This window comes from Boleophthalmus pectinirostris, unplaced genomic scaffold (assembly GCF_026225935.1).
Source record: "Boleophthalmus pectinirostris isolate CB_2022bp ecotype Guang Dong unplaced genomic scaffold, ASM2622593v1 HiC_scaffold_18, whole genome shotgun sequence".
Classification (NCBI taxonomy): domain Eukaryota; kingdom Metazoa; phylum Chordata; class Actinopteri; order Gobiiformes; family Gobiidae; genus Boleophthalmus; species Boleophthalmus pectinirostris.
Genome location: NW_026571133.1, coordinates 30,663,553 through 30,689,492, shown reverse-complemented (window position 1 = coordinate 30,689,492; position 25,940 = coordinate 30,663,553). Strand labels below are relative to the sequence as shown.

The following is a 25,940-nucleotide window of genomic DNA, read 5'->3' as shown; positions in this document are numbered from 1 at the left end:
GACCCAAGAACTCACTGTATTTTACAACACAAATCTGCATTTGAACAATATTGAATTTGGCTGACCACTATGGAATAAATATGATTGATCTATAGAATATTGAAATAGATGTGTGCCATTTATACCTATAAGAGTTAGTTGCAGTAGTTTAAAATATGGTTTGAAATGAACAAATTGTATTTAATAATTTGGTTGGTGAAATACTTTTAAATGTCCAAAAACTGTATTTTACTCATTTAATTAGTAGCACAAACATCTAAATACAACATAAGAATTGAGCAGATTAAACCCATCTTACCTGTGAGGTATCATCTTTTCTGTGGTCAGACCGTCAGTCATAGTCACACTCCTTCTCTTGATGTAAGAGCCTCTCTGGCTGGTGGGGGAGTAGGCGGAGCCCTGCTTATTGGACAGGGCGAAGGTGGCCTCCAGATACCTCAGAGGGAGTGTCCGACTGACAGGACAGTAGATGTGGGCCCCGCTAGATTGGGAAACCACTTTACGCTGCCCAATGTAATACCTGACCAGCTCTTGGACTGAGTCAAAACTGTCTGACTCCAACACATACTGCACCTACAGAAGAACAATGTGTTATTCTCATAGATTTCATTTACAGATTTGCTTTATATAGCTCAGGATCAACTCAAATGAATTTATATTTCATTAAAATGTAATGTGTAAGCTATTGTGTCCAAGTAATTCCCCATGTTCAGAACTGGACAGTTCTGAACATGGCTTGCAGCTAGCAGCCGAAACATGTCAACAAGGTAAATACACTTTACTGCATTGTCTTTAAAAAGAACCCAAGAAGTTAAAGTATATAAGAAGACAAAATGAACATCTTTTGCTTATCAATAAAGTTTGTCTAAAAGTACAATTACCATTTCAACCACAATTCTCAAAAGGCAGTGCCACATACTTTTTAAACAACTTCTTTGACAAAGAATACTAATTACACATACAGAAGGAAAAAGACTACACAGAGGCATTCATTTGATATTGAAGTCTTTTGATTAATGAAGCAATCATCATATGTTTTTAGAAGCAAACAATAGTTCTGTATATACCAAAAACTGACAAACATGTAATGATTATGTAAATTTGTCAGTCATGCACTTTTCTGTGATAATACTACAATATCTGTTGCCTAATTGCTACCTTTGTTTCAGTAGATTTGACTAAGACTTTGCTGATTTTGAAGTGAAGAACCTCGTTGTCCCATCTACATGTCAGAACATAGTCTCCCACACTGGTCAGAGAGTCTCGCACAAGGAAGTCCCCATTCCTCACAACTAGTGTCTCCGATACCTGCAACAGAAAAAAACAAAAACAAATATTAAACAGGTTCAGTCATTTTATTACACCTCACTACTATTTCCTTTCTACAAAACCTTTCATTTTGATGCCACAGTGCACGAATTAGATATTATTTACAGTAAATTTATAGAGCCTTGGGGGCAATAACGAATACAATTACAGTGCCACTGGCATGATTGCATGACTACAGCAAATATGAAAGTTATTTTAAATGTATTGACAAAATGAGCAATGCAGAAAACAATCTCCCGTTCATGGTCAATAGATCCGCCTGAGGCTGTGCATCCTGCTGATACCAACCACTGCGCTGTCTCTAGTTTCTCTATGAGAAGAGATCACAAATATCGATTGCTACAAAGAAGCTTCACACAAGAGTGATATCCTATAAGACATACTAGTGGAGTTTAAAACAAAAGAAACATTCAGAAAACATTGGCTTTTACCATGCAGTGCAAATATACTGTGTTTTACAGTGCTGCATTATGCCATTCACCAGCAGGTGGCAGCACTTGCACATTTCAAAGCTCTGTGAGCGTGTTCTAATGGTAAATGTTAAAGCACATTGCCCTGTCTGTCACATGTCACCATGACGACTTGTACATTGTGCAACAAAAATGTTTGCAATTTTGTTAATTAAGGATCAAAAACATTACTTGGTGCCTTGAGTATATTTGATATTCTCTGCGATCATTATTTTAGGAAATAAACATGTTTACATAAAGTCATTACAAATTAGCACACACAACAGCTACAGGGGGTAACAGGTGCACTCAAACATCCATTCATCAGTGTTGCATCAGGAAGGACATTTGTAAAACCTTGTCCAAAATGATATGCAAAAGATAAAAGGAACAAATCTAATATACTTTTTAATAAGTGTACGAAGGAGTCCATAATCATTGTTATGGTAGCTGAGGGGCTGTGGGTTCCCCCAAAGTTTACACTGGAGCACACGGACGAATACATGAATATTTTATGTAAATTAAATGAGGAAAGCCTCCCAGATGGTTTTTGTTGTGAGTGGGAGAGAACACAGAGCCTGATCAAGTGTTGGGGGGCTGGCTGTGTTTTGGGGGAACAAGGGCCCTCCACATGTGCACCTAGAGAAGGGAGGGGCTCAGGTCTGCCCCCCCCCCCCCAATCCCTCTGGTGTGTATCTGTGTTTTAGTCACCAGCTGTGAAATCCAATTGCACACAGGGGGCAACACACGCAGCTGTCTGTTTGGCACGCTCTCCCACCTCCACAACGCTAAAGCAATTTCTACTGAGCTGTGACAGATGATGGGATTCATTAATCAGTGTCATTCTGTGTGTAAAGTATTTAAATGTTGCTCGCAGAATCCACACATCTTGGCACAAGTCGCAATGGCTGGGTGACAATCACATCAACCAGAACTGAAGGAAGAAAAAAAAGATTTGAAGTCGATGCAATGGTTAAATATACAGTGTGTGTGTGTTTTAAAGGTGTAGTATGTCATGTTTTTTGTTGTTGTTTTTTTTGGTGGAGAGCAAGTTATCGGCTTGCCTCTATCTATGGAGATGTTATTGCTTAGCCTGGAATGTTCAAAAGTGCGGCAGGTGCCTCTACCAGGCAGAATTACATATCAGATCTGTAGAGTGACACACCCACTCATAGTAAGAATGCATGTTTAAAATGTTTTTCTAAAGCAATAAAAACCCCTGTAACTGAATAAATGCTAAAGTCTAAGTTATAACATCTCCATGGAGACAAACAAGTGGTGGACACTCCATAAGAAAAGCTACATAGTACACAATTAAGTAGTAGATTCAATGTTGGAAAATAAAATAAATATTGGCATAATTGATACTTCAGTTTAGTGATAGTATGTCTCATATAAAAAAAAAAGGAATATTGTTATTAAATACATTACCTCCATTCTTTTTCCATGTAACCAAATCTAAGGAGTAAGGCCCTTAAAATGTTCAATCTAAACTCTTAATTCTTCTCCTATTACATGGAAATTTATATTGTTTGACCTTGACCCATGCTCTACTACACTATAAAAACCTGCCTGGCTCAATGAGTGATGTCATTTCATTTCTTAAAGTTACTGTATATTACCATAAGTAGTAATCTCAGACTTCATATACTTCAGCTTATGTCCTTATAAATCATTCATTGCAGCAAGATGACGCTTTCAAGTTACATTGCAAATCATTTTTACAATGTAGTGTTCACTGTAACCCAGGAAGTTGGTGTGGGTGCTATCTAATGACAGGAGGACATGCATGCATTTAGGGGATGTAATAAATATGTATAGGTGTTTTTTCAAGGTTAGGGATAGCTTCATTGCAACTGAATCTTCCTAATAATTTAATATCACATGACTTCTTTATGAGGGCAATGAAATATGCTTAGACTTTTATGAAGGTAGAATTAGGAATTAACTCCCTCTAGCAAAACAATGAATTCTATTATGTGAGCAGACATGCATAACTTAACATTATGATAACTGATAGATGAAGTACATATCACCAATTATCTTTTTATACTAGCATCTGTTGTAGACTATGATACTATTTTAGATGTGTAAGGATTTGTGCATGTTCAATAGGCTCTAAAATAAATGATGACTTTTACAGGGTCAGCTCTAGTAGCAGCAGATTACAGTCCATTGCAGATGTACCACTTTGCAGTATATTGACCAGTAATGAGCTACAATTGATGGGAAGTTAAATCTAAAATATGATCAAAATACAGGCTTACATGAAGACTGTTTGTACAACCAATAAGGCATGTATATTTTATGTTAATGTTTACAAGTACTCTAACACAGCTCATACCTCATGCAGAGTAATGTTCCACACTGTTCTCTGTTCTGTGGCATACGCACCTCTCTGGGTATGTGTCCATGGTACCAGCCATGGCTCCGGATGTCAGCAGGACTCAGCTTCAGTTCTTCCTCCAGCTCTTTGCGCAGTTTCTCAGGGGGAGACTCTAGCAGGTACTTCTCCTTTGAGAACTGGAGAGAACAAACAGGAATAGGAAAAAAGGGATTAAAAAGATGTAAGCACAGCAAATACACCTGGAAACCTACTTTACAAAAGACTAAATATAACTTTGACTCATTCAAATACAGTAAATCCCAAGAGATTTGAATTTAATTTTCAAAGCACATCTGACGACATAAAAGGTATTACCACATTTCATGAAAAACTGTGTAATAGAAACATGATTCTGAAATATATGATGTATTTTGTGTAGAACTACACAAAGTAACACACCTGTGCTACAGAAGGCAGCCCTGCAGGACGTGCTGACACACAAACACTGCATGTTCACATGAAGTACACATACACAAGTACTGCATACTCTCAGAGAGATGAAGCAATCCAATCGACCCTGACCTGATTACTAAGAGCCAGAAATCACTGTGAGCAATCTTTTATTGTGCCCAACTGCACTGGAGACTGGACTCGTGCCCTGAGAGCGGCCACTCAACATGTTTACAATCATAGGCTCTTAAACAAGCCACACACTGGCAGATTTAGAATGGACTATTTCTGATTATACTGATCGTCCAATGAAAAAACAGAATCATGGAAATTGTGTGTATAAGTAAGAAGTATTAAAAACATTTCTTACTAATTTATAAAAATAGAACACATATTGCAACAAGCATAGATTTTACATCTTAGTTAAACAGTGCAACAGGTGTTATATAGAATTAGGCAATTTAAGAGTTAAAATATACTTTATAATACATTGTACTGCTTAAGTAAATACAAGTCTTATGTGTCCATTTCATTATTACAACAGGGAATCCCTCTAAGACAGCACTGAAAGATGAGCGTTGATTGTAGAGAGCGTGAGTTCAGCTGCACCACCATGATAATAACAGGTCACACATACACACATTTTCACTACGGCACTCACACACAAAGCTCAGCAGAAATATCAACACGGAATAAACAGAGAAAGGGAATCATCTCCTGCTCTGCCAATATGAAGATTAATGAGACTGGAGACTGGAATAAACAGCTAACAGTGGTGTCGCTAAGGCTGGCCTGTCAGTGCTGCTAACACGGCCTCTTCATCTCATCCTGGACTCTCACACTTGTACTCATCCAGGCTCCCGTTGTGTCAGACAATCATCAATATTTTCACATTTCCATCCATCAATCCACTCGGGTTCGTGACAGCTGCTGAATGCCCTGTAAGATGGCATCCTCAGCTCAGGTAAAAGATGGTAGGTGTCTAGTGTATGAAAAAACAGAGCAGTCATTTGTGCCTTTTCATTGCATGACCTTAAAAAGTGCATATAAGCTGTAAGCCTTATACTGTAGGTACAAAAACTTATAAATGCACAATGTAACTTCTTATAGGGGCTCACTATTTGCTAGAAGGTGTTGGAATGTTCCACAGAATGGCATTAACTCTATCGTACCTTGAAAAACATTCCTTCTGACTGTGAGTGGGGTTGTCTTTCTACAAATCAAATGTGACCTGTAATATGGCCTGTTGTTTCCATGACGATAAGCAGGTGGCCGACTCTTCTGCCAGTTTGATAATTCTGTCAACATTTTTTCTCACTTTTTGTTGCTTCATTCCAAGTATTAACAAAATTCCAAGTTGGCTTAATATAATAGTGAACCAATGAAGATCAAGATGCTATGTTCACTCAAAAATGTTTTTAAATTTCTGACGCATGTTTTACCAGTAATGAGCCAGCATTGCCATAGGTTTGTTTCTCTCCTCTAACTCCTTTTACATTCACTGTATTGCTGCAATTATTGTTTTCATGAAATAGTGATCCACTTTTCATCTTTTAAACACACTTACTTCAGTATAAGCTAAGATTGAATAAAAATGCCAATCAATGCACCCTGTTTTTACTCCCAACTCCATGGTATCCCACTTTTTCCCAATGGCAGCTAAAACAATTGATCTAATAATCTTGCCAGGACACTGCCAGATGAAATTATTGACTCCTACCCCTCCCGACATCTCCTGCCTTGCCTTTTTTTATCCTGTTTTGCTGAATCCTCTGGGGCAGATGGGTAGATATCACTTGGCGGCCTACTCTCCCAGATTAGATTTGAGGTGCGAGTGTGCGAAGAGGCCGCCAAAAGAGCACCGGGGTCAAGTGTGCCGTTATTGCTTTCTACCCTGTCGCTATGGAAACCAAGCAAAGACCTATCCCTGATCCCCAACAATGAACTTGGCGCGTGTGTGTATTTTTATATATATATGAAGGGTTACAGGGCAAATTGAAATGTCAGCAGGGTCTCTATTTATGATACACTGCACAGAATGGGCTGACACTGACAGACAATACAGAAATAATGAAAAGGAAAGGAAAAAAAGGGGGGGATAATTATATCATTTGTCAAACAGAGCACAACAAACCACATCAAAACCAATACGATATATCTGCGCTTCTTGATATAATTCAAAAGTCAATGCAAAGGCAGACATTGTGTGAAATAAGAAGTGGATTAAACAGCACCTAGGCCTATTCAGAGTAATACAAAGGCAGAATCTTACAATAGAAATGGTTATAAAGGGGATTCCTTCATAACACACTAACCTAGGATAGATGGAAAAATAGCTGTATTGTTAGTGTCAAGGTCTTGGTTGCTATGACAACATTTTAGTGTCTATAACATAAAACCATGAGCAATGAGGAGGCATATACAAACATATTAATACAAAGGGTCGAAGAGCAATTGCATGTGTCTGTAAGCTAAATAATGACTTCCCTTTTATCCACAATATACCATAGGGCTATTAAGGATCAGAGCAAAAAATATCAATACAGCAATAGCATTTCCTCTAGCCATACATTAACTATATCTATACCTCCTACTGATATCTTGGTATTGGCCCCAGCTGGTTTGACTAACTACTTGGAGGTTTTCTGTAATTGGTTGTATTTATCATCGAAATGGGCATTTGGTGAAGAGAATCAACTCAACTGGAAAAAGGGCTGCACGGTTAATCTTAATATGCTATTTGTGCATCAGTAACTTTAACATCAATATAGGGGGATGTTTTAGGTCTTGGGCTTCTCGTGGGTATTTTTCAAGCTTATCAGTGTATGAACTGCGGTTATATATATTTAAAAAACAAAAAAACAAAAACAGAATTAATTATATTCATTCATTACCAGTTGTCATTTCTGGGTCAGTTAAGGTGAGAGGTTAACCTTGCTATTCTTCAGTTGGAATAGGGGCCACTTCTGGACAATAGCAGTAGGCTATGAGGTCAGTGGAAACAATTATAGGCAATGGTACACATAATCATCCACTAGACGTTTCAAATCAAGGATACTCCAATCATGAATGACCTAACAGCTGAATAAGGTAGGGCATCTGCCAATAGCCTATGCCAAATACAGTAAGCAAGGACGTAGAGGTTTAGCTGTGTAGAGCAACATGATTTTGTAAAAAAAAAAAAAAAAAAAAAGAAATAAAATAGGAATTTGTTCAGAGAGTACATTGTAAACAACTCCAGGAAATTCGATATGAGAGAAGTCTTAAGAACGAAACTAATACAGCATCTTATCTTAAAATTTCAGAACATGTTAATAAAAGTCCAAACTATAGGTACAAGATTTTTCAGTGGCTATTCTATTATTTAAATAATTACAGCCTTTGGAATTTAATAATAGTGATTTTATTAGATTAGATTGCAATATTGTGCAGGCCGCCCAATAGCTGTGAGATTTTAACTTTTTTCCCAATTCACCTTAATATGCAATGCAACCAAGGACCTGGAGGCAAGCCACAATAACAAACACAAGGGCAAGCAGACTCCACAATATGGTCGTGCAAAGTCACTGTTAATATTTTATGATGCAATATTCCATAAATTCACTGAAAACTGCTCATGAATAAAGAGCGTGCAAGCAATTTGGGAATCACAGAGCACTCCGGCCAGATGGACAGACATGAAAAAGCAGCCTCGGAGTAGTTTGAGCCAAACATATATCTAACAGTGGACAGCTGACATCACAGGCAAACAACAGGAACTCGTTAAAGTCAAGAGTGAAGCCGCCATGCTGGAAGACAGGTAGCCCATTAGCCGATGAGGGAGTTTAGGCAATTTAGCAGCTGAGGCCGGACTTGGTTCCCCAGGGAGGTTAGGAGAGGCGAGCTGTATGCATCCCTGTGAGCGTATGTTGGACTTGTAATTGGATTGGGTTCTATTTTGATGATAGCAAAGCCAGACAGACTGAAGAGAGGGGTCAAAATATGGGCATAGGAGAGATATGGAGAATGATGGTGGGGATAGCATGTGAGAAAACCTGTTATAGATACCACCTCAGCATGATTCCTCACCTAATTCACACTAACATGCATCTGATCCTGTTAGCTTGCACAAAACCAATTAGACACTCCCATACTGTGACATCAGCGGTCCCCACAGAACAGAGCGGACATCAGAAAAAGTATATGAAGTATAAAAATATATGAAAAGGATGAAGAAAGCAAATGTATGCACATATCTGGGTTAGGCACACATCGAAAGAAAGTGTTTGTAGTCCGACTTTGATGCTGGTTCCTTTGTTCTGATAGATAGTACAACATCAATTTGAATATTGGAAATGTACTGTTATTTCAAGAAACGAAATTCTAATTGAAACACAGTGCCCATAGCTGACAACCATAAAATTCTGCAAATAAATTAATACAGTATTTAAAGTGTTTGTGAAATAGAAATGTTTTGTTTTTTCTTTTCTTACATATTCCACAATATCCTTAACCAGTGTTTCAGTGTTATGCATCTGCGAGGCATCCAATTATTAAAGGGCCCATATGACACTATTTTGTGATGTATGTTATAATGTTGTTCCCTCATCAAAAACATACCTGGAGTTGTGTTTGTTTGGGTATTGAGGCTGAGTTCTTCTCTCAAACAGAAAACACTCTTCCACCTTGTGACGGCAAGTGGTGATGAACAGGCAGTTCTCCAGTGTGTTTTCATATGTTCACTAGAATCATTTGCCAGTCTCTACTAAACTAAAGGTAAATTGTCACTTGAAAACTTCCGCTTCATGGCATCACAAAGTGGAACAGAGCATTCTGAGCTTTGGAGATGCAGACAGATTAATAATAAAGAATTACTCAAACATGTGCGAATTAAACAAAACACAGTCCCAGGTATGTTTTTGGTTAGGTAACATCATAACACGGCTGAAAGGTCACAAGAATCCATTTTGCGTAATGCAGGACCTTTAAATCTAAAATATGTTATAAAGAACACATTCACAACTCAATAAGTAAGCACCACATTGAGTGACTGACTGCTGAGCATACACATTTTTCATGCCATTGCCTGAATTGTTTGGATGTCTCAAAATGTGTATGTTTTAATTCTCTTAAAATTATGGTGCATTGTGTTCAGTGTCTGTCTGAAAATGCCATTACTTACTTTGCTTCACCATTCACACTGACTAATGATAATGATAAATGAATTGTTAATGTGACTGTGAAACAAAGCTAAATCAAATTGGGCTTTTAACAGACCTCACTGAATACTAATGACATAAGTGTGGCTGGTCACACAGGCTGTTGTGTGATGGAGTTGAAATAGACTGTATTAGTGAACCTGAAGTAAGTGTCAAAAAACTGCTTACAATTACTGCACCTATATTTCTTCTGATGCAAGCCTTTAGAGACTCAATGTGTATGTGATATGATTTTGCTATTAAATTAAACTTGACCCAAGCCCTGAAGTCACTTTGGACAATGGACATCAGGTATCCAAGTTTTCTAATCATATTTATAAGTCTATTGCACTGCCAAACAAAGAGCTCAAAATGCAATTACTGTGAGACAGGACAAAACTTGTGTGCTTCAGAAATGGCCCAAGGCATTTTGTATAATCAAATTCGAAAAAGAGTTGGCATGACACAAAACCAGCTCCCGTTTTTACAGTTACCGCACAGCACATCTATGGAGCAACTAATAGTTTATTTATTGTAGCACACTGCGTACTGAGCTCTTAACCAGAAACACCACACAGTCCAAGTGGAACAGCCGGGAGAGCCTTAACTCTGGCATGAATCAGCATGTTGTTGTTTCGGCTACAGCTCTGCCTATCTGCACCTTAAGCCACGTTAGTACATACAAACAAACATATCCAAGAGGCGAGGAAACAAGGGAGGAATGTGAAGTGGATTGGAAAATGAAGATAGGGCAGTAAGATTTTGGGGGGAAAAAAATCAAATTGCAATTTTTCTGACAAGAATTGCTATTTGATTTGTTATAAGTAAAAAATAAATAAATAAACAGGATTCTCTTCAGAGTGAACATTGTAAACAACTCCAGGAGTGTTTCTGAGAGAAGACTGAAATATGAACAAATAAACAACAAGAATACTGAGAATTTCATGTTTGCAGGGGTCTAAACTACTGGTACAACAAGATTCTTCTATAAACTGAAAGGATATGACAGAATATTTTGTTCTTATCTAAACCATGGGAGCCTTAGCCAGCTTTTCCAGAACTCCTGGAATAATTTACATAATTTGCAATTTACAAACTAACTAAGAATAATAATAAGAAGAAAGAATAAGAAAAGAAAGAAAAAAAATAATAATACAATAAATCAGTTTAAATTAATTATAAAATGTTTGTATTTATAACTGATAAAGTAAAAGATTCTTGAGTATGTTGATCTACTGTTTGATCTGTGCTGCTTAGAGCTCGAAAACTTTACTTGATAGGACTTGAAAAAGAAATTTGTAATCTCCATTGGAATTTCCTGGTGAAAAAAAATAAAAATAAAAATAATTAAAACTGCCATTTTGATTTCATTGTGATTACTTGTGCAGCCCTAACTGTGGATGAGTTCAAAAACTACAGGCAGGACATTTTTGCAGCACAGATGCAACTTTGAGAAAAAAGTAGTCCATTCCCAGTTGTGAAAGAGAGTCCACAAAAGAGAGGAATGCATTTGAGCAGCACTTTGAGCTTGTGTCAGAATGCACCTTCTTTCTTCTCCAGCTGCGGGGCTAGCCTCTAACCTCATCACCATGGTAACGTCCTAAGTGGTGGCAGCAGAAAGAGGGAGGGGCCAAGTTTGTGTGTGTATGTGTGTATGTGAGTGTGTATCTCATTTCTCTCACCTTCTACTCACATACACACACACTCAAAGGACAAAGGTCGAATCCTTAAAGAAGACTCCTATCCATTGATCTGGTGTCTCTTTTTCTCACTACCCTCTGACTCCATGTCCTCTCCTTTTGGACAGATAGAGAGCAGGATTATAGCATACGGGTGAGTGGATCCTGCTATCTCTTATTACACACCCCACACACGGACATGGGGGTACTAGGGGCCGATGGCGGAAGCGGGGGCCCGTATCAGTCCTCTTCAGGCTGAGGTAATCCCTGCCTGCCCTCCAGCGTGTGATTCTCATTGTCATGGAGCCTCGCAGGTTCACACGAGTCTGAGTGCCTTTTACACACACGTAAAGTGATAGGCGCATTAGGAGTGACAGTAATGTTACACCTCTTATGTCTTATGTCCTCTAAGTGGAAAGGCAATAAAGTAGCCAAAGAATTGTCAAATATCATTGTTTTTGTTGGTTATATAGTTTTTACTATGATATACTATTTTTATTTTTGGTGGATTAGGTTGTGATGGCATCAGCACTTAATAAATAAATAAATAAGCTAAATAAATGCTATATTTGTATGAATATCTGAGACTAGAATTGTGCATGTATTACACCCTATTGATCATTTCTCCTTTTACCTATAGAAAATAATCCACATTATCATAACAAAATTTCTGTAAAAAAAAAAAAAGTGTAAAAAGTAGTATTAAATCCGATACATTGTTTGACATACCTCGATATATTCAATTTACAATGACTTGTTCATTCTACTTTTAAGACTCTTTTTAAGAGGCTACTAGGGCTGTCGCAATAAATGCAAAAATGAAAGACCACGGTACTAACAAGTCCATCATGGTGCATGGTGGGCCACCGCGATCACCCCACGTGACCAACATGACCCGACCCAGAGTCCTGCAAGGGGTCCATTTTTAGAGACCCACACCCGCCAGATATGATAACACTCATGATAACCCAAGACTAACCCAGGACTAAGGTGGACCCGTGAAGACCGTCGGGTGACCGCAGGCGAAAGCACTGCAGCAGCTCCACGCTGCACGGAGATAAACGCAGCCATCACCCGATCGTGCTTTGTGGACACCTGCTCCGTGGGCTCTGGGTTCTCTCTCTCTTAAGTTTGTGGGTACCTGACCTGGTGCAGGACTCTGACCTGAGCTGCCACAGTGAGAGCTGGAGAGATGCAGCTGCACTTGCTCCAAAGCCAAATGTTACTTCTCCCACGCTACACATGTTATATCCACACAACAACCAAGGTACATCTGCATCTGCATCTACGCAACAAGGGCATCATCGGAGAGTTTTCAGTGCCACTGGAAATATTGTAATTCCGGGGGATGGGGGTTGGAGGAGGGAGTGCAATATCACCGCATACCGCGCTGTTGAGCCACTATACTGCACCACAGGAGAAATTCCTTAACCGCAACAGCCCTAGATGCTACTCTGTCCAATATCAGTGTAGGGACCTTCATAACATCCATATCAGAACATATTGTTTATTTTACTTTACTTTGTTTATCATGTACAATAATACAGTCTCAGTATATCTTGTATTGAAAAAGACATTATTTGAAACTAGAAATTCTAAATGACACAACAAAAGCTCATAACTGTGTGAACTTAAATAGGATCCATTATGTACATACCATCCATCTTCTCATTTAGGCTAACAATAGGATAATATGCACCAAGAATGATTATAGCTTGGTATACATATCTTATCTGCTTATCTGCTATTTATACATCTTCAAGTCTGCATACTGATTAGCTTTTCAAATAACTACACATTATTAGTCAAAACCTTTAATCAAAGAAATGCTGAGACGATACATTGGCTTTCAGTGTAACTTTTTGAAATGATCCCCTGCATCCAAATGATAACATTCATTAAAAGAAATAAATTAAAGTTACTCTCCCAACTTTAAGGCAAATTACTTTTAAATCCTATGCAGACTTGACCTACACAGAGCTAAATCTGACCCAGCATAAGCCCACGAAGCTGTAGTATCTAATGAGGACTGAGCCAATTAAAACCCTTTGAAATGACCGTATCTTGTTAAGCATGGATCTATGCGTGGAATCTGCACAGCTTTTCTTCATTTGAAAGTCTTCCAGCATCAGGGCATTTAGTAAAACGTGCGCATAGTGTAAAGAATGCATTGATGAGCACTTTAATGAGCCTCATGTGAGAATCTTGACTTGATAAGAAGTGCAATATTAATAACTGAAAAATGATCTATGCAAAATAGAGGAGGGCTGGTACGAAATGAAAATAGAAGGTGGTAGACAGTTTTAGATGACATATTCATAGGTTTCAGCTTCTTTATATGGTACTGTTTTGAAGACAGTTGACCATTCAAAAGATATCATATTTTGTTTTGATCGTTCTGGACCTATGAATAGAAAAGTGTTTTGGCTCGAGGTTGCAAACAGCATTTACAAGTATGGTCCAAACTCTTTTGTTATTATAGTCAACACCAATATTTGCTGTTATCATAGCTCTTCTGCTTCCATTTCCATTTTAATGTCTGTTTAACATCTCTGGACTAAATGAGAATAATACACAAAGCGCACAGGAGACTACTTATAAAAATATCAGTTTTAAATGTTTGGGGAAGTTTCTATATTGGATCTTCCCAAATACATGAAAACATCCCTCATTATCACTATATATATATATATATATATATATATATATATATATATATATATATATATATATATATATATATATATATATATATATATATAAAAAACACAGAAAAAATAAAGAGCCTCAAAACATGTTTAATAAACCTCCTTCACTTCATTATTTATACACTGTGTTAGGGGATGATGGGATATACCCTTGGTTGAAAACTCAAAAGAGCAACCGTAAAAACACTAGCACTGTTTTCCTACATGATCAAAGCACATCTTAGACAGGTCTCCTCCGACAGAACCAGAGAAAAGAGGTAGAAGACAGAGAGGGAGAGAGAGAGAGAGCTGTGAGACTGATAGTGGTGACCTTCTCCTGTCATTAGAAATCACTGTCTCATCCAAACACACAAATACAAACAGGGCATCCATCCATCCCTGGAGGTCGACCCTGCGCTGAGGCTATATATCTAACTGCAGCGTGCATGCTCCCAACAGCAGTAGTAGCAGTAGTGGTAGTAGTCATAGTAAATGTACACTATGTGGTATGAGCTGTCAGTCATAGATAAGACCACATACTGCGTGACAGGAGGTGGACAGGATGTGACACTGTACTGGCCTCCCCGAAGAACAGACTGCAATATAGGACTTAGAGTAAACTTGAGTGCTTAGTCTTATATCATTAAGGGTACACTGTGTAACTTTTCTGGTGAAGGATTCGCCATCTGCTTGTCTGAAAGTTGCTTTTGTCTGGAATTCCTGGTGTGGCATTAAACTTGTCCATTTTGCATTTCCTAAAAAATATGGGTTTTTAATGATTTTTACTGTGAGTGGGCTCGCCTGTCCACAGATCTGACATGTAACTTGGCCCTATGGCGTAACCTGCTGGCTCTGTAGAGATATATGTATAAATATGTACATGAATGTGCCATATAATAATGCCATACTGTGGAACACGCAACATCTTCCTGGAGAGAAGCTGGTGACGGACCCTCTACCAAAAGTTACACAGTGCACCTTTAAGTAACAAATATTTAAACAAATATTTAATTTTCATGAAAACTGTCAAATTCTAAAATTAATTTCACTTTATAAAGGTTGTTTATTAAGTTTGAAAAGGCCAAACTTGGAGAGATTAATCCAATAAGGGAATCTCCAATTGGCTGCTAACTTCATGGATAGAGGAGAAGTTTGTGTATTTTAGCACAATAAATTATGCATTGGCCTATATACAGCCATAGGGGGTCACCAGTCTATGCTAAATCAATATGCAAATCATTTCACACCAGGAGGCAGATTATCTTTTCCCTGTGGGTAGAAGCCAAATAAGAGAAGATAGTTCGATATAGAAAAGTTATTATAAATACAGTAGGCATATTGGCAGTTTTTTCTCCATTTTAAATAGGAAAGAAAAATGTGAAATTAAAAGGGCCACGATGTACATTTTCTTAAAGAGGTGTCTGTCACCTTGTTTGTCTCCATGGAGATATTTGTGCATTGGCTGGAATTAAAACAAATTTTTATGAAGACAAGAAGGTGACTAGTCTAAGTTGCAGGTCAGATTTGTGGAGAGGCAACCAATATCTCAGGAAGAATGCAAGATTTTCAAGGTTTTTTAAGCAATAAAACACTTCAATAAATGCAAGAAATGTTGAAGACATACTGTGGGACATTCCAGGCAAATAACATCTTGACAGAGACAAGCATATGGTGGACCCCACAGCAGAAAAGCTACAAAGTGCATCTTGAACAGTCCCAAAACCCCAAATGGTCTTCCATGTTACTTTATGAATGAAAGAAAAACTCATTCAAAACAATCCTTTCATTCTATTTCTACCCAGTCACTTATTACAGCCTCATCAAGCTTAATCAAAACCACCAAACTGTCCCAGCACATCACTATCACAGCAGGGGCTCTGTTTAATCAGGTTTCATTTTCAATCGGCAAACACTTCACCAACTGTCACTGTATTGTTCCTCAGATGTTAGCTGTTGGAACCCAGACTGTGCCTCATTTACGACATTCCACTTGTCATCACTATAAATCCTGCAATATCACTTAAAACACATTGAGATTCTGTTCATAGCGACAATGACAAAGTGATTCAAAGTCTTGGGTATACTTCCTCAATAGACCGGTATTAACCTGCTGTGACTGGCGCACCATTCATATTTTAATGGTCCTATTCACTCTGATCTAGCCTCTTTTAAATGTCTTTTGTCTCTGGCTCAAACACCAGTGAATCCATTTCCTCCCTGTGTCTGGCTCTCTCTAATCAACCTGGCGAACAGCATCTATCAGCGCTTTGATGAGGTGCACATTACGGAGATATATGGACTTGAAGGTCCTCTCCGCGTGTGTGTTATTGAAGGAGTCGTGAAAGAAGAGCTTATTTACCAACGTTTATTTGGTGTACTAAACATCACAGCAAAGAAAAACAAAGGTTCAAAAAGTTCAAATAGGGTGGGAGATGTTCAATTTCGGTGCATGGAGACAAGTTAACATTGTAATATAAGTCAATTTTACAATGGACTAGTTATTTAATTTCTTGCTCAAGTGTGGGGATTCACAATTAGCCTGATTCATCAGTCAGTTTCACTTTGTGGAAACCGTTTGCATTAGGATTTATTCGCTCAACAGTAGGAGGGTACTTTTTTATTTAACCAATTGCTGCTATTTGGCCAAATCTCGTAGGAAGAACAATAACGGCTTTCCCCTTGATAAAATTCACCAAACTTTCTCTTTTTTCCGACTTTAAATTCTCGATCTGGGGAATCGCTGCCAACACAGAATGTCTGTCTTCGTCTACATCCATCTCGACCGCTTTGTTTACTGTTGTGCTGTACCACAAAAGGGACCCTAACAGGCGCTTGAGTTGGACGTCATGGCTTCACAGCTCTTCGCTGATTGGCCGGTGCGTGGTCTACAACTTCCGGGGTTCTTGCAAACAGTCTCGTGTCTTCCAGTTCCTGACCTAGCTGCTGGAGAGAAATGAAATTGAGCAGAGGCACTAGGTGGCACCAGCCTGGCTAGCTCACAATGGCAGTGTTTCCCATTAAAAGAGGAACACTTTATGTCTTGTTTATGTATTGTTAGAAACATAATAAAGTTACTGTATTAATTCTTTTGATCAACAGAGGCAATAACTGACATTTATACTGCAAAAATTATCTGAAATAAATTTACTTAAATATATATAACACTCATCCATTAACGCAAAAGTTGAAAGTTTGATTCTCTCTTCTACCTAATTCAGTGATTGTGTCGTTAAGCAAGACATTTCACCTACTTTGCCAGTATGAATGTGGTGTGCAAGTGTGATAGATGATGGTCAGAGGGGCCAATGGCGTAGATTAGCAGCCTCACTTCTATTAGTCTACCCCAGAAAGTTGTGGCTACAGAAGAAGCTGGAGTATGGAATGAATGAACAATGACTGCAATTTAATGCTTTGAGAGAGGCTTACATATTTAATAGCGTCTCCAATTAAGGAAACGGAAAAGCTAATCAATGCTGGAGGCCATAATCCTGTTCTCATGTTGTCATACCACTCATTTAAAAGTACAAGCACAAAGCAGAGCTCTCTCTCATTCAAATTTGTACTATGAAGCATGAAACATTTTAGTAGATGTCAAGTGTGATGGTTGACAAAAAGCTCTCCTAAATGCACCATAGTTTACACACAGTCCCTATCTTCAGCACACACATTCTCGGATAGGAGCAAATACGCTTTCCCCACAGCTTACGAAGGCAAACAACCTCTTATTCCCTTTAACAAACACACAACACTAGACTCCTGAAAACAAGCCTTACACCCACGCAAGGAGGAGATCTGAACGCTACTGATAACTATTCCAGTAATTAATGTAACAAGATTGAGTGTTGATGCTAGCTGGCGCGATACAGACACTGATTACCGATTACACACATTCAATTAGGCCTTCCTCGAGATGGAATCAGATAGCTTGGTTGAACCTACTCAAATCAAATTACTTTAATAATTGTGCTAATGGGAGGAATGTTGCCCCTCACATTAAGATGTAATTGCAGAGCTAGGAGTAATTGCGCACACCGACAGCGCTCTTTGAAAAGTGGTAATTTGTGGGTTGGTACTTGCAGGGTGCATTAGAAAATAGTGGTGGGAAGGAGCAAAAATGTGTCAAAAACAATGTCAAGTTATTTTTACCATAGGACACCTCCATGTGACAGTTCCTTCACCCCTGTCCGGTGCTTACCAGATGGTGCTACGCCTGGAGCATGCTGGGAAACACAGTCATTATGGTGGTTATTAAGTTTGGTTAGAATGATGCATGGAGGTCAGTGCAAACAGCCTGGTTGACTGTTGTCCATTTATATTTAGTGATTTTGGTGCTTGTGGTGAATGATAGTATGAAAATAGGTGTTTTAATGGCTAATGGACCTCTAGTAACTAATACTGGTTTGCATTTTAGGATTTGACCCTGTCTCGCAATAGTAAAGCATTGTTTTAATACTTTCAAGTATTTACCAGGGATCCAGGATTTTCCAGATATTTTGTTGGCTTTACAACTATCCAGAAGTGAATAAGAAAAAATTGGAAACCACTAGACCAAGACTAAGCCAGGAATCAAACATGGGTTGTTGCAGGTAACATGAGGACATCCCAAATATAAAAAATAAGGAGAAATAATTTCAGTACAGTTGTATACGCATGCATAAAATCGGAGCAGCAACAATGGGTGACAAAACAAACTGCAAGGAACTATAAAGAAGCATTTTGTACACCTTAGTTATAATGATGTAATGCTCCATAACTGGTTTTATTTCTTCCCAATAACATCATACCATATGTCAAGACAAGGCTCAGAATTAGCAGATATGGTGATTTTCTCCTCAGTGCCTCCTTTTGACTGCGTTTTCCACTGTAATAAAGTTGCTTTTTGGTGACAGTTCCCTCCTCGACATCTGTTCACACGCGGAGGAGACAGGGACTGAGCCTGCCTGAGCTGACAGCTTCTGCAGGAAGAGACATCTGACAAACAACGCTGTAGAAAACAGTTTCAGGCTGGCACTAACCACACAACCGCTGCAGTCACAGTCATGAATCTATGGAGAAAGCCTGCTTAAATTACAAATATGTAAGCATAAATGTTAGTTACAATGCTGCGCTAAGTGCTTGTGTCTTCGGAGATACACATTGACTTTTTATAGTTCAATAAATCATTATGATCACCAATGGCTTGAGATGCACTGCTAAAACTGCAGGTGCTTAATCTGACTTTGTGACCAGGCATACAACGCCTCTTTACGAATACAGTAATCGCTTCCTGTTTTTGAATTATTTGTTTATGCTCTGCAGTGAGGTTGGAATCTTATTGTTCAGCTAATGAGGCCTCAATTAATGGATGCATTAGCCTGCTAGCAGGAACTATTTGATATGGTATGAAACCGAATTCACTGACTCAAACCTGAACAAAAATACAGGCCTATGCAAAGTGCCTGATTCCGACTGTTGATGAGAGTAGGGCTGGGAATTGTAGGGTCCCTCACGATTTGATACTTGATACATGGCTCACAATATGACATTATCACAATATTATTTCTTTGAAAATTATTTCTTTGTTTAACTACAACCTGTGCCAAGTCAATATAGAATAAACCAGTTGTAACCATGAACATTTTAGTTAAGATAGAACAAATACAAATATAAATGAAAGATTTTTCTGATGACTTTCTGAATCACAAGCTAGGAAACAGCCTAACTGAGTGGATTTGAGACAGCAAATTATTCATTTTTTGAAGTCACACTTTAATAAACTGGTTGGTCAGTTTTTTTATTTTAATTTCCTTGTTGAGAAAGAGGGTCCAAGGACAGGAGATGCTCTGGGACATCTCCATCTGCTTGTTTCCTGATGTTAGTTAGTTTGTTTGTCTTTTCTTGATCAATGACGTTTCACAGTTTGATTTTCTATCTTTCTGTTGGTTAAATCACCAGTTTTGTTAAGCCCTGCCCTAGTATGATTTTGGGCTTTACAAAAATAAACTGAAACTGGACCATTCTGTGCCCCATTCTGCACACACACCTAAAACATAAGCCCACACAGAAGACCTATTGTACACATCTATCTAACCTTTCTCCACATAACAAGGGCATCATGTCATGGCACTCTTTTTATGTCGACTCAGCAATGCCACACCTATGGATGGTGTTTCCATGGTAACCACATAGTCGGCTTGCCCCAGCTGGTTTGTCCCTCAGGAGAAGTGTATGGGCGTACGTCTCTGTGAGGGAGGTTAATGTGCCCCATGTGTGCTCTGCTCCATCATGTGCAACCGAGTGGACTGAGGAGGAAAACATGGCTGGTCGCAGGCAGTTATCAGAACGCCATTGTCTGCCTGATATGATTGTGTGTTATCTTTGTAAGCTGATTTATATTGCAAGTTGTCAGTTTTCTTCTTCCACAGAGCAGCGGTTTATCCTTTGGACAGAAGATGGAGTAAAGATAGAGTTGTTTTGGGAGATAATGCACAGCTCACCTGAGACAGTAGACTAAATGTTGTTAAATAAATTAGCTGCTTAGATTGGTTCTGAAAAATTGCTAAAACAAATCAAATGAAATATAACAGCCGATAGGGAGCTCTAACTTACAGTAGTCTGACAATGACAATGCTCATGGATATTGTAAAATAGGGGTTTCAAATTAAATGGTGTACAAGCAATTTCAAGTGTTTTTTTTTTTTTCTGTAAGTTTTTAGCATTTATCAGTTATACCATCTTGAGCTGAATATTGGCAAAAACTTAACGCTAGCCCCTAAAAAGTATCTGAAAAGTTTAGTGTATTGATTAAAAAGAATCTATGCTATGCTATGCTATGCTATGCTATGCGAAGGTACAGTGAAAGATGAAACGGTCACATGCTCTTTGGAGATGGAAGGTGACTTCTGCTATTTGTCTAAAATAAACTTATTTTTTACTATATTGGTGTTTTCCTTACATTGAATAAAAATGCATTGGAATTTCATGTCCACAATGGCCTTAATATACAATAGCCTACTCGTATTGCCAAGAAGCCTGACAAGATACATTGCTGTCAATATTTGAATACAGCCCTGCTACCACCCTAATTAAATTAAAAGATATTTGGCATTCACATAGCACAATAACCATTTTAAGTTTTTGTTAATTTATTGAAAACAACTCTTATACCACTCTGTAATATCTTGGCACCAGTATAGCAGCATTAGCCAGTGCACCCTTCAACCACTACACAGCGTTAAGTGTGAAAAACCTGTTAGCCTCGCAAGCTGGCCATGATTTTCAAGTTCAGGAACATTTCAGCTCTCTTTATCCCTATTCTTTTCTCAATCTGAACAACAATATGCTAAAAGGTTAATAGGGTGTTTTTGGCGAATGACACCAAACAACAGTGGCGCCTGATGCTCGTATTGGAGGCTAGTCACAGCTGTAGCGGTGTAAACAAACACTTTAGCCCACTCAGTCTCTGCACACTGACTCATACTACAGCACGGCTAAGTACTGTGTCTGTGGTCAGCATGCCCCTGGGGTTTCTTCTTTCACTTTGACTTCACATTTCACAGGAACAGGACCAGGAACATGAAGGCAGTCCATAACAAAAGGACTTAGGCACAGCAGTGACAGAGCACCTCAGAGCCCAGAGGATTAAATGGTGTTCTGTCATAGGCTTTATATAGGAGATGAGCTCAGGATGGTCTTATGAATAAGTTAGGGTGAGGGGAGGGACTTTACAACTCTGCCTTTGTACAGAAACCGTAATGCAGTGTGGTTATGGATTATATAAACGAGTCATTGTCGGTTTCCAATAATGACTTTTATAGTTTAAAATAGAAAGTGAATGTGTTGCCAGTTACGACAAATGTAAAGATTTAAAGTCATACCTGAAAGAAATCTGTAACATAAAAAGTACTACAAAATATTAACAACAATAAACTTGTTTACCATTAAACACTGTATATAAACTTTACATACATTACATATATTGTGGGAGATAAATAAAAATATAGACAACTTTCTCATGACTTTACATGATTTCAAACTCAGTTCACAATAGTGCACTGGACACTGTAAAACACACATTCCTCATATAAAACTTCTGAAATGAAACTATACATTTGCTTTCCTGACACTATAAAAACTGATGTTGTTTTTGACTTTTTGAGATTTGTTTTCTGTTTTATTCTAAGATACTTTCATAGTATATATAAGTAACAGCAAATCACCGCCATTTGAACACACACACTTCCATTGTTGTATCCCCTATTCAGTGCTGAGAAAACATCGAAGGCCAACAGTGCTACTTGAGCATCATTTGACTGCGTCCATCTCCACTTACTTTGCTCCTAATGTGCCCTTCTCCCTCGCTCACTCCCTCCTTTCTCCTCTCCTGTTCCCTTATACCCATACTCAGCACGCTCAGCTATTATCTGCTCCCTAAGTAGTCGTCCAAATTGCTATTTCCATCTTCCCATTGCAGGCTCGTATCTCCCTCCTGCCGCTGTACGTGGACCACAGATGGTATCTCTTCCATCAGCTGGGTAGCGCGCTGGCTGTGTCCGTGTGTGTATAGGAGCATGTCAGTGTCTGCTAACATGGGAGATAGACAACAGTATACTCTGCAAGGTAGGCAAAACAGCAGGGGAAATGGATGGGGCAAAATGCTTTGAAATATCAATCAAAATAGACTGTGAATAAAACATAAGATGGGGAGGCTTCAAAACAAACGTTAAAGTAAACTAAGATTCTATGTGAATTTGTAATGTTAATATAGGTATCATTTTACATACAGTTGATGGTGTAAATAAATTCAACTAACAGCTTGAATCTATCTGAGTTGCACCAAACAGAAAATGCTGACTGTACATAATCTGAAAGAACAAATTTTGGTTTGTTGTTGGAAACAGAACTCAAGAATACTGGTGGATCCATACTCAAAGTAAACGAATACATGTCTCAACAAACCTGTAATTCTTCAAGGTGTACACTGCCTAAAGCCCATGTTGACCCACCTGTGTGACCCTTACAAAAGTACAATGAAAGACCACTGGTGTTATTGGTTTTATTTGCTATAGGGGAGATTGAATTATACACTTATTGATCCCAAATTCAATTCAGCTTGACACAATCAAACTAAATTTTGGACAAGGACACAAGGACAAATATATCATTGGCCAGTCCAACTCAAACCCTAGTGATCCGAAGCTAACCACTCTGCCACTGTGCATCCCTTAGCGACAGTCTTAACTATAAATCAGTATGAATAAAGATGCCTGTCAGTTTATGGTAGCAGCTTTTAAAATATATATACACCTTCATAATTCTTTACCTTGTCTTGCACTAATAATTTACAACTAGGTTCAGGTGGGACAGTTAAATAACGCTGCATGACGTATTTTTTTTTTTTTTTTTCATTGGGAACACAAATCTAACCCTTCATTCTGGCAGCCCAGCGGAGCCCATGTGATTAGCGCGACTGAGGCTGGGAGTAGCACTGCTGTCAGCACATTTGAAAAGACCTGCTTTAGTATATGACCTCAACTTGACGAATATGTTAATCAAGGTACGTTTAAGCCCTGCCACCTCAAAATACGCAACACCTTTTGGAGTTTTTTTCCTTACACAAGGCAAAAACAGCCACACGCACAAAATTACCCAATTCCCCCAAGGGCCCTGCCATTCTCTGTCACCCTGCCTTCCCCTGCCTGGAACGTTAATGGCTAATTTGCTGGCTTTTTGGGGTAAAAGGTCATTGGGCTGACGGATAGGAGGTCTGAGGACTTGTCAATACTAACCCTCTTTTTAACACACATATACACAATTATAGACACATTGAAGCAGTCTAGCGTTCATGAATTTTAACAGTTAAAAGAGACCAATCAGACACGCGGGCACATGTGGACATCCATTACAGGAGTGCCATATAACCGCCAGCCCAGTGCCATTACCATCCATATAGTGCCATCTATCTTTACAGTGACAGGTGTGAGGGAGAGAAACCACAATCCCACAATGCATTTCTTCAGCGGTTAAACAGGAAGGGAGCCACAAAAAAGGAAGCCTGAAGGACAGTAAAGAGCTACATTGGGCCAGGGGATGCAAAGACACAAAATCTATAGCATTAGGTGAAATAATGCTGAGATTTTAATGAGGTAACCAATTAATCTCCACCAAAATCCTTTGTTTTAAATTAAAAGAAAGTGTGGGAGTAAACACAAATAATGCCACCTAAGATGTTTTATCAATTAGCGATGTTACTTTCATAATAGTAATTAACTCGAAAGCGGCCGGGTCAGTTGCCATGGAGACAGGCATATGGTGACACAGCATGTAATTAATTCATCAGTAAGTGACAGAGGAGGATTAATCAGCTTTGCGCACTACAAAAAGAGGATAAAAGCACAAAAGATGGAAAGTTATGGTTCTAATGAGTTTTCAACTTGTGTTATGCCCGCTTTGTTCTGGGGGTTCTTTAATTGGATGTTGAGATATCAGAGTTTTTGTGAATAAAAACAAAATATGTGTTGTATAAGTAATAAGGCAGCACAATTTGAGGAAAAAGTACCGTGATTGCAATTAGAATTCTGTTCAAATGCACAGAGACTGAAAGGTGAACTGATAAGCTAGTAGAAGAAACTACAGGTGCAATATTTTTCTATAAAAAGTCAAGATATTTTGTTCCTTGCATATCTAAATAAATGCAGCTTTTTGCAGTTTAATAATAGGGTCAACTCCTACTCCAATTTTGATTTGATTGCAATATATTGTGTAGCCCTTGTATGTAGTGCTTTAGGTTCTGTTTAAATGGACTGTATATACTCTATTTAAAGAAGATCACACCACAGCCTTGTAAAATAAATGCACCTTCCTGTCAAATGCATGAAGGAATCGCCTAAGGCAGGAAGAACAGCAATGAGACCCACTGGGAATTTAATTGAGCAAACCATCAATACCAACCAATATCATCAGATTGATTAGAATTTAAAATTGACACAAAGGAGGAGCTATGGTTTAGGTGGGGATGTGAGGTATAACAACTCAATAGCATCTGAGTTAGGTTGGAGAGCACCAGAATAAGGCATATATACCATCTGAAAGCTGGCTGCATCTACTGTATTTACAATATATATTTGCAATTTTGACAAGTATTGAGATTGTGATTTGCAGTTTATGTTTGAAAAGTATGATTCTGTTGGAGTGCACATAGTAAACAACTCCTGAATCATTAACATTTGAAAGAGGATTGGAATATGAACATCTACAAGTATCCCAAAACATTTCAGAACATGTTTGTAGAAGTCTAAACTACAGATCCAGATCTACAGATTTTTCATAAAAAGACAAAATATATAGTTCTTTGCAGATGACATTCTATCATCTAAATGTTTTTTTTTTCCTTTGCGATTTGACAATTGTCACAACCTGATACATACCCGATAACACAATATATTGTGCAGCCCATAGAAAGTAAAAGTTAGCACATTTTCTATCAAGTCATTGTATCATCATTTTAACAGGCCTTGCTATGTCCTTGCTGCTGACATCATCCTCTCTACTGTACCGCGATGCACACCACAGTTTTGCCCAGTCACCACAGCACAAACAGTGACCTATCGAGTGGCCTTGGAACATGACACACATACACTCACACAGGAGGAGATGGTGGTGGTGATGATGATGATGATGATGACGATGCTGCTGAAGAGGCCACTGTAGTGGGCTTGGACAACAATGCATCAAGACTGGACACCATGAATACAAAGGGTAATATTTATAGGTTTTGTCTCAATACATACATACAGTAGACAGGATGTGTGCTGGGGTGATGGATTGGACCTATGACCCTCAGGTGGGCTTTGCATTATGAATAT

At 38.5% G+C, this 25,940-nt stretch overlaps 1 protein-coding gene across 1 annotated transcript in view; it reads right to left on the bottom strand.

Moving 5' to 3' along the window:
* sh2d3ca (SH2 domain containing 3Ca) overlaps positions 1-25,940 on the bottom strand; it is a 63,123-nt gene that overhangs the window by 8,010 nt on the left and 29,173 nt on the right. The window contains exons 5-7 of the mRNA XM_020940222.2: positions 4,173-4,301; positions 1,159-1,308; positions 299-573 (exon numbers count right to left, since the gene is read on the bottom strand). Of these exons, the coding sequence (XP_020795881.1) occupies positions 299-573; positions 1,159-1,308; positions 4,173-4,301 (554 nt within the window). The remainder of the gene's footprint in view (positions 1-298; positions 574-1,158; positions 1,309-4,172; positions 4,302-25,940) is intronic.